Source organism: Anser cygnoides, chromosome 1, assembly GCF_040182565.1.
Source record: "Anser cygnoides isolate HZ-2024a breed goose chromosome 1, Taihu_goose_T2T_genome, whole genome shotgun sequence".
In the NCBI taxonomy this organism is placed as follows: Eukaryota; Metazoa; Chordata; class Aves; order Anseriformes; family Anatidae; genus Anser; species Anser cygnoides.
The window spans coordinates 200,815,447-200,824,826 of record NC_089873.1 but is presented as its reverse complement, the minus strand read 5'-3'; the positions used below and the strand labels follow the sequence as shown (position 1 = coordinate 200,824,826).

The following is a 9,380-nucleotide window of genomic DNA, read 5'->3' as shown; positions in this document are numbered from 1 at the left end:
CTACACCAGCTTCAGCAGTTCTTACAGCCCCTCTGAGCCTGGATCCAGCAGGGCATGGGCAGAGCCTGCGGAGGAAGGTTTTCCTCTTGGGATCTGAGCTGTAACTGCAGGAACCCTGCTCAGGGCTGCCTGGAGCTACGTGTTGGGCACTGGGGGACGTGTCTGCTGGAGTTACGGCAAGCTTCTACACGTGCAGTTGTTCAAATGTGTTAACTGCATCTACAGAAGGTGAACAATCTTAGGATGTCGAAAGGTTACCTTCATCTTAAGAAAGCACATGTTACGGAGGTCAGACCACGAGCCCTTCGTCCCACACAAGGCAAAGCTACCAGGTTGTGCCTGCAGAATCTAACACGTGGATGTACTTGAAAACAGCACCATCACATTCGCTGACCGGGAAGGAAAGAACACTGCCGTAAATCATAGCTCGGTCCAAATAGTTCTGGTGTGGCAAAGCTGTACTGAAGCACTGGGTTGGCAGAGCACCGCTTGAGGCTCACCTCTGCTGCTGGCCTGTTCATCGGCCCTGATCCTGGAATCATAGATCATTAAGGTTGGAAGAGACCTTCAAGATCATCTGGTCCAACCATCCCTCTACCACCGATATCACCCCACTAGACCATGAAGACTATTAACCTGCAACCCCTCTCACAGCAAAAGCTCCCTCAGGAGGAGCTGCCAGCACACCCAGCAAGCCCAGTAGGAGCCAGGCCCGCACACTGGGTGCTTGTCTCTCCAGGTTTAGGCTCTGCAGTGTCCCGTTGTAATCTTAAGCTGAAGAAAAGAAGGAAACCCTGGAGAAAACAGGGAGACTGGTAGCCTCAAGCTAGCAGAAGCAAGCTAGATAAGGGATGCAAGTTAGAAAACAAGGAGGAAAACAGTTGAAGGGAGATTCCAGACCGACCATGGTAACCTTTTGCTAATTAAGGGTCATTAACGTATTAAAAACACACCCATCAAAATGTAAATGTATGGAAATGTGGGATTTGGTATCCACCCTCCCACTGGCCCTCTGTAATGCTCAGGGTCAACAGAGATAAGTTAGGCAGCTAAAACGATCAGAAGTAGACAGAGAGAGTTTCACAAGTTAGCCGTGTATAAAAAACGGTGCTCCAAGTCAGAGGTGTGCGTGCTTTGCGAAAGGTCGCCCTTGATTCTGCAGGATGATATAATTTATTATTTAATGAAAAGACCTTTCCGTCGACTCCGTCTCTCGCAGCTGAGGCACTGCGATCAGGGAAGGGGTCGGATTTGCAGAACATGGCTGAGGTTACGCCAGTGTTGAAAATACCTCATCACTGCTTCTCTCTTTCAAGTGCGTACTGTCAGATTTTCAGGCAGCCAGCAGTCCAGAAGGTTTATGTGCTGGAAAACAGAGGGGAGCTGCTGTCCCCAGACCGGGGAGTGTGGCCGATGGGACATTGCAGGCACTAGGGGAGTGGATGGGGCTTGGCTTCAGGGCTCAAAGCAGGCAGGAGAAAACTTTGATTCTGCCCATCAGTGACACAAAGCGCTCTGACTCATGGAGCCTTGATAAAGGGTAGGAAAATAACGCGGGATTAAAAGCGAGAGACTGATATTGCCTTGTGAAAGGAAAAACAGGGGGACAAGGAGAAGCGAGGCGTGCAGGGACGGGCTGGCTGCAAGGTGGGGCGGGCACTGCAGTCCCCTTATGTGCTCAGGTGCAAAAAACCTGCACAAGACTTAAAATGATTTCAGAATAAGTTTATTACAGGACATTAGGAAAAAGAGGTGGTTTTTTTTTCCTCTCTTTTTATTTTTCTTCCCATTTATAAAAAGAAGATTTTTCTCACTTCTCTGCTGGCTGCTGCAAGTTGAATGTGGAATGTGGCACCCTGGTGTGACATTCAAGCTAATTTCCACAGCACAGGAAAAGTTATTGCTTCCCTGTGTAATACAAGGTAGAGCTTTTGGAATGCTCCCCCCCCCCTCCCCTTTTTTTTTTCTTATTCAGAACCAGATATTTTTCTGTTAAGAACACTAAGTTCTGCAAAATACTCCAGACAGCTGCAGTCACATCAATTTCTTAACAGCCATCCCATGAAGAACACATCTCACTCATCTTTAAATGCACTAAAATTGTGCATTGACCAATGGAAATCCTGCCAAGAAATGTTCTTCTTTTATTACTTGCTATCACAGATATCATCAAAGCAGTTTATTTATGAACTGATTCCAAAGAGCTAACGTCTGAGCTAAGATAAAATGTCCCAAATGTCTGATCTGAGAAGTCCCCGGGTGCTTTACAGGATACAAGAGCGGCATTCAAAGACAAATTAAAAAGCCAAACTGTGGGATCCTTTAGCTACCACTTGAGAACAACGCAGAGATGCTCTGATCAAAAGGTCCAAATCCCAACTCAGATTAAGCGATTAATCATCGATGCTCTGTGGATGGTGAGTCCATGGCTCTCAATGTTTTTTTTTTTAGGATTTAGTTCTCTATTTGAAGAAAAGCTTTATGAATATTCATGACTATTTTATGAAGGTAAAATTCTGTGTGATTTAGCACTGGCAACAGATGCTGAGCTAACAGGTTGGTGTTTGCTATCTACTTACACAAAGAATAAGCATTGATTTTTCTCCAGCGCTACCTTAGAAAAAGCGCCTGTGATGCGAAAGACCACTCTAATTTTCAATGGCTGTCTAGCCCTCCACCTCTCGGAAGGTATTTCCACAAAAAAATGGATTTTTAAGATGTATTTGTTTACTCATACTGAGCTGACCTTGACCCGCCAGCCCCCTTTAGGAAGAGATGTCTCACACCCAAGTGCGCTGGATTTAAGCCAGCGGCCTACGGGTCTACATCTGCTATTTCTGCAGTGCTACCAAGGGATAATGGGGAGGGAGGCTCGATGTGATCAGGCTGTTGCTTTAGCATTTAAATACCAGCAAAATACACACACCACCCCAGCGGTAAAAAGACTCAGTCATGCAGGTAACAGCGGCGTACATGCAGAGAATCCCTCCCTGCTGGTAGACCCAAAGTCAACATGACCAGGACACAAAGAGAGCTCCTTCCCAGCAAGGGTTTCCTTCCTTCCCTTCCAGGGCTCCATATTATTTCCATCAGCCAGCATCAAAGATGCAGCTTCTTCATGCTGCCTCTCGCACAGCCAGGCTTGGTGCTGCCACTGCCACCACGCAGGCCAGGGCCCCACACCTTCCCACCTTCCTAGCTCCAGCCAAAATTAAGTGAGGTCCTTCTCAATGCCCCAGGGCCACTGTTTAGCTCACGGCTACTATCGGCTCCACTGCAGAGATGTCTGTCTTTCCTGACGGGATGTTGGAGGCCGAGGGCAGGACGTGAGAGGCCTGCAACCTCCTGAAGGTGCCGTTTTCTGGCCAAGCCAGCCGGTAGGAAGGGAGCGCGGAGGGAAGCCTCTGTTCTGCGGGGCCTGGCGGTTTTCTGCAGATGTTGAGCAAAGCCTTCAGCTCCGATCGGAAACTGTCGTTGAGCCAGCAGTAGATGAACGGGTTGTAGCAGGTGCTGCTCATCGCAAGCCAGTGAAAGGCGAAGTAGAGGGCGTTGTTGGTGCGGATGGTCTGGCTGGAGAGGAGGACGACGTAGCAGTTTAAGGGAAACCAGCAGACCGCAAAGAGGACGACCACGAGCATCAGCATCTTTATAGTCTTCTTGTTCTTCCTGCGAAGGGCGAAGTACTGCTCGGTGGTGACATCCCCGATGGCGTTGCGCAGCCAGAGCTTCTTGGCCACCGTCACGTAGGCAGCCGAGATGATCACCAGGGGCAGGACGTAGAGCAAAATGAAGGTGGTCAGGTCGAGGTACTTCCAAAAGAGGTCAGCTGGCTCAGGGAAATCCGGGAGACACAGGCACCGGGTAACTTCCTCACTGCAAGGAGGAAGATACAGGGCAAGGGATGAGTGCGTAGAGCCAGGAACAGCAGGAGAGGTACCTCAAAAACAAGGAGCTAGGGGGGAGAGGGCTCACACAGCAGAATTTGCGGGCAGACCCTTCCTTTATGCACATTTGTCAGTGCTAAGCAGAGCTCTGTTGTCCAAGGATTTGAGCCATGGTGCAGCCAGCGAGCAGCACGGTAATCATTACTCATGGGCATCCATGACATTATGGTAATTTAATGAATTTCATTAATTACAAGATTTCCAGCTGCACTGAAGCTCTGTCCTGTGGTGAACAGAAACACAGACTCTGCTCATATAAAGGACTGCTTAAACCACTTTACAAATACCTCTGCTCACAATGGCATTTTACAGAACAAGCAGCCGAGGCTGTCCCTTTCCCAGGGCTCAGGAGTCGATTAAAACCTGTTAAGTTTTCCCCCATTCCTGGTCTGCCCAAACAGATTGGTACATCGTGTAAAATGCCAGTGTAGAGAAATAGAACGTCCAGGCCAGATCCTCTACCTTTGTACCCTATTTTATAGGATTAGCGCGACAGAATGAAGATTAAAATATATGTATAAAAATGAGAAGAGGATATTAACCACTGCAAAAGGAAACTGATGTAAATTACAGACTAGATCTGTACCTTGGTGACTTCAACACGAGCTCAGGGCTTTCAGTAGAAGATACCAGTGTGACCACTGGGAACTTGGCATTTAATGAAACTTCAGAGGAAAAGCAAAGAACATCCTTACCTGTATTCAAAAGTAAAGAGTTTTTGGTAGATAGCGTGCGGGAGGGAAAAACAAGCCGCCATGACCCAAATGACGGAGATGTAGATAACACCTTTTGCAGTAGATATGCGAGGTTTCAGAGGGTGCATGATAACCTGTTCGAAATAAACCAATATTCAGGCTTATGCCATTTCAGGGAATAATTATATCATTTTTCCGTATTAACTTCAAGCCTCTTGCCTATTACTAGACACGGAAATTGAGCATGCAAACTGTGCTGTCCTCATTCAGCTCCCACTGACTGCAAGCTGTGCGTGAAAGCCTGAAACAATTTTCACTGAAATGGGTAAAGGCAGATCCTGGTCCTACCCTTTCCGTCCGCCTGCCTCAGCGGGCTCTCACCTGGTGCCTGTCCACGGCAATGGCTGTGAGGGTCAAGGCAGAGACGTGGAGGGAGCAGTACTGGGCAAACCGACTGACGTGGCACATCCCCTTCCCGAATATCCACGTACTGTTCACAAAGCGAGCCTGGAACCAGAATGCCATTAGCAGTCGTGCACACCCCCACACGCTTATATATATATATATATATACGATATACATCAGATATATGCATGCGTATATATCTGAGCCACCGAGCCACCTCTGGCACAGAATGACTTCTGCTGTGCAAAAGATGCTTTAAAACCAGCAGGTTCTTTCCACCTCAGGTAATTTTCAGATTCCTGAAGCTACCAAAGCGAAGACGATCGCTCCAGCTGCCTCCTGTCCCCGCTGCTGCCGCATCCCTCCCCCGGAGAAGGACCGGAGGGAAGCCTCTGCCCCCGCCTTACCAGCGTGAAAGGGGTGTTGAGCAGCGTGATCATGATGTCGGCCACGGCCAAATTGACGATGAACAAGCTGGTGGCGGACCGCAGGCGTCTGCTCTTGACGCCGACGTGGCAGACCAGCACGTTGCCGAAGAGGGAGATGACGATGATGACGGAGTACGCCGCGACGAGCAGGGCTTTCGCCGCCACGTGCTGCGAGTCCGCCCTGTGCCGGCTCCTGCCCACGAAGGTCTGCCAGCCCGCCAGCGTGTCGTTATCCCAGGAAAACGAACCCGAGACGGTCGGGATGCCCAGAGACTCCTCAAGGCTTCTGTTGGCGGGCAACTTTCCCGAGGTCGTGAAGGCGTTAGCGAAGTAGGGGAGGGAGAAACAGATGAAAAGGGACAACATCCCCGACGAGACGCTGCGTGCTGCCTGGGATCTCGCCCGTCTGCAGCTCGTGCCGTGGCGGGGAGGCTGGCCATGCACCGGGGCTCCTCTCCTGCTCGGCTCCTCGCTACTTTTGCTGCTCCGGCAGGCTCCGTGCTCTTACACGAGCTCGCAGCCGGCATGCCTGCCCACCGGGCTGCGTAGCATCGCCCCGGCTCTGACGCGCTGCTTTTCCGCGCGATTACACCCCCCGGGCGTTACTCCAAGACAAAGACGCCTGCACTCTGCATGAAAGGCAAAAGCTGTCTCTTCGGTCCTCAGCAGCCTTTTTCTCTACAGGCAGCCCCACTCGTGCTAATCCGGCGCTGTTTGTGAACAGCGACGCGCGCAGCAGCCCTGCTGTCTTCCAGGACTCGTTTCAAAGTGAAGTTCAGCATTAAAGGACCGACAGGCGAGTTTCAGCCTATGTCACAGCTCAACAGTCACAAATGAGCATAGAGCAGAAAATCTGTGTATGTACACTGCTTTTACTGTACTCACAGCATTTTTCCAAAGACTTTTTTCCCCTCAGAGGGAAATATTTAAATCCCTCGGCAGGGATTTCCTCTTGGCCAAAGGAATAAGCCCTGAGCACCACAGAGAAGCACGCACATCCGTGCCAGTGAAAATACACGTGTGCAAGGTGCTACCCCATTGCTCCGAGTTTTCCCTGGTTTAAGGCTTCGGGGATTACAAGCCTGCCCTGCCAGAGCTGGCACACTGAAAAGGGAGGGCTGGGGATGGATCTGCACGGGTGGTGCCAAATAACCCCAGCCACAGCAGGTTTTGTATGTACGAGGCTTTATTTAGGCATTCATTTACAGCCCAGGATCCCACAGTTCAGGTGGTTTTCTCCTCACCATCCCTCAGGAGGCCAGCGCTGCTGGGCAGGTGTCACATCCCATCCACAGAGCTCCCCTGCAAGCCGCTGCCGGTATCAGTCACTTCCCCAAACCTGTCCAGGAGGAGCTCTTTCAGCACTTGTCCCGCTCAGAAATACCCACCCGCAGCAGAGTGCTGAAGGTGGTGGCCAGCTAAGATGCCCCTCGACCTGATGCTGCCAGGAAAATACAAATTCTCTCACAATGCGACACGAAGGTCTTGGGAAGTGGCTGAGCGTGGAGCAGGGCAATATCCTGAAGGGTTTCGGACTTGAACAGAAATCCAGGTGGCTCTCTTCCTCTCCCAGGTCTGCTCCAGGAGATCCCCTCCTTTTCAGTGCTACTGGCCTCTGCACGAGGACTCAGGTCTTCTGAGGAACAGCTCGCTTTCCTCCTGCCTTTCTTTCTGCAGATAGACGTTTCCTATCCCAACGCTCCCCCTGCCCGCAAACAAGTAGCGTGAGAGATTTCCCTGCAATCTTAATTTCTCTCTGCTGCTCTCTTCCCTCTGTAGCCCTATGGATAAAGCAACACCCTGCTGGCTTCCACCTTTGCTCAAACAGCCTACTCTTAGATGTTTTTTCTAGTTCTCAAGCTAATTTTTATTTATAATTTTCTGAAGGCAGGGAATGTAGGTACAGCTGTTTTCCGGAGAGAAGACTCATTGAAGTAATTTGCATATTTACCAGATGATTACAGGTTGATAGCACCACCCGCAATGCTTTCCTTTATGAAGCAGGAAGCACACTGGAGGTAGAGCAGCACTGCTCCCGCAGGCTGCCAGCCGTTCCCATTCCCAACGACCTATCTATCAAGACCTACTCAGGAGCTCGTCTGCTTTGTCTGGTAACTTCACAAGGATAACTGGCTGTCAGTATGTCAAGGGATGCGTTAGGGTAGAACAAAACCTTCACCCCTCCAGAACTCGTGCCCCTTCCTAAAAGGAAAATCTTAGCAGAACTTCGTGTTTACGTGTTTCTTTTATACGGCTTTTTAAACTCCTGAAGTTGTTCAAAACTTTCAAAGCAAAACGTGCCACAGCACGAACATCCTCAGAACTCTTCTAGCTCAATCCACAAGTAACAAACATTTACCGATGTAGCTACTGCTTTATTTTCTATCTTTCTGGGAGGGTAAGGAAGGATCACAGCAGGGTGTGGTATTTCCCTTTCCAAACATTCAGAAGTTTTGAAAGTTCTTACCTGGTCTCTGAGAAACAAACAAACAAACAAACAAACACAAAAACTAAAAACAACGAAAACCCCGAAACAACCCATCAACACCAGAGTCAAGATCAAACAGATCTAGGGCAGAGTGCTGGCTGAAGCTATTAACTGTTTTGAAGGAAAGACATGCTACTGAGATAACAATAGCTTAAATTTCACACCACAAGATACAATTGACTAAAAAAATCATCACTGTATTATACAGCTATTAAGTTTCCTGATGTGATCGAAATACTTCACCTAGCAAATCAGTCTTTTGTAGAAAAGTTTTTGCAAGCCTATAACAAAAATAAAACATCGATTACATTTTTTTGTAAAAAAAAGCAGGACGAAGAGGGCTCAGCCTTCACAAGCTACCCACATACGAAGATGTGATTAGAGAAATGGGCTCAGCAACAGGCCCACCACAAGCAGCACCTGCTTGTGTGGGAAGAGATGCCCCATCGGTTTCAGACATGTGCACACAAGCTGCTCATGGCCTGTGAGCCTACACGCAGTTGTTACTAGAGAAAAGGCTGTAGTAGCTGTCAGGAAAGCACCAGAACGCAGCTTGGCACCTGCTTCTGCTGGTTTCACCATGCACTGCCATCCCCAGCCGTCATCCACTGAGAGCAAAAGAATGTAGCTGTACAGGAACGTCATGATTTAATGATATATAAAAATATGTATTTATTTTTTGTAAGAGACATCTGTGAAGTGAACTGAAGTACCTAGTGAAACAAAAGGTATTTAGAAAGCACTTGAAATAAAGCTATACAGTTCAAGATTTCAGGTAATCCGAGTCATCATAAGCATCTGTTTGACAGCTCTCTCAACTGAAGCTGTGATTTAGGAAAATAGGCATAGAAAAAACAGCCTGTAACAGAAGTATGAAAAAACACCCAGACAAACTACAAAATGCAATTTGGAAACATTCAAGAAAAGGAATATTAAAAAAACTAAACTGCACACTGTGCACTCTCCGCCCCATTTCCAAGGAAACAACCTTTGATTGAATGTAGCTCTGCTAAACATTTGAGCTTTCCATGGGCAGGTGGATTGGAAGTTTGCATGAGTGAGAAATGACTTCTCAAAAACTATCCAGTGGGATCTCTGAGAATTAGCAGTGATTTTCTGTGTGTCTTATGCCTGTATAAAAGAAAATCACATTGATGATTAGGAGTAAGATATTCTTACAGTACAGAAATATCTCTCTATGCACAACAGGCTACATTTTTCTCTCTGAAAGATGCTATTTTTGTATCTTCTAAAAGACAACCCAGGAACAGCTGCAGTTTAACATAATAAATAAAGCTGCTATGAATTTGACAGCTAAGTGAAAAAAAAATGTGAAAGAGTCAGAAAGAACCTTTGAAATGATTCTCATTAATCCTATGTATTTGGCTGAAATCTTTGCCTAGGATACGCCTGCAGTCGT

At 48.0% G+C, this 9,380-nt stretch overlaps 1 protein-coding gene across 1 annotated transcript; it reads right to left on the bottom strand.

Moving 5' to 3' along the window:
• Positions 1 to 1,483: 1,483 nt before the first annotated feature.
• GPR83 (G protein-coupled receptor 83) lies at positions 1,484 to 9,259 on the bottom strand. The gene is made up of 4 exons (XM_013178075.3): positions 5,452 to 9,259; positions 5,021 to 5,146; positions 4,640 to 4,773; positions 1,484 to 3,873 (listed from the first exon to the last, which is right to left on the bottom strand). Exons 1-4 carry the CDS (start codon positions 5,836 to 5,838, stop codon positions 3,249 to 3,251), a joined length of 1,272 nt encoding a protein of 423 aa, XP_013033529.1. The 5' UTR covers positions 5,839 to 9,259; the 3' UTR covers positions 1,484 to 3,248.
• Between the last annotated feature and the right edge of the window lie 121 nt (positions 9,260 to 9,380).

Coding starts and splice junctions, on each gene's coding strand:
- GPR83 (XM_013178075.3), bottom strand. CDS start 5,838: ATGTTGTCCCTTTTCATCTGTTTCTCCCTCCCCTACTTCGCTAACGCC. Junction 5,147..5,451: donor TCAACACCCCTTTCACGCTG/GTAAGGCGGGGG, acceptor TTCTGGTTCCAG/GCTCGCTTTGTGAACAGTAC. Junction 3,874..4,639: donor CTCTTTACTTTTGAATACAG/GTAAGGATGTTC, acceptor TCCTCCTTGCAG/TGAGGAAGTTACCCGGTGCC.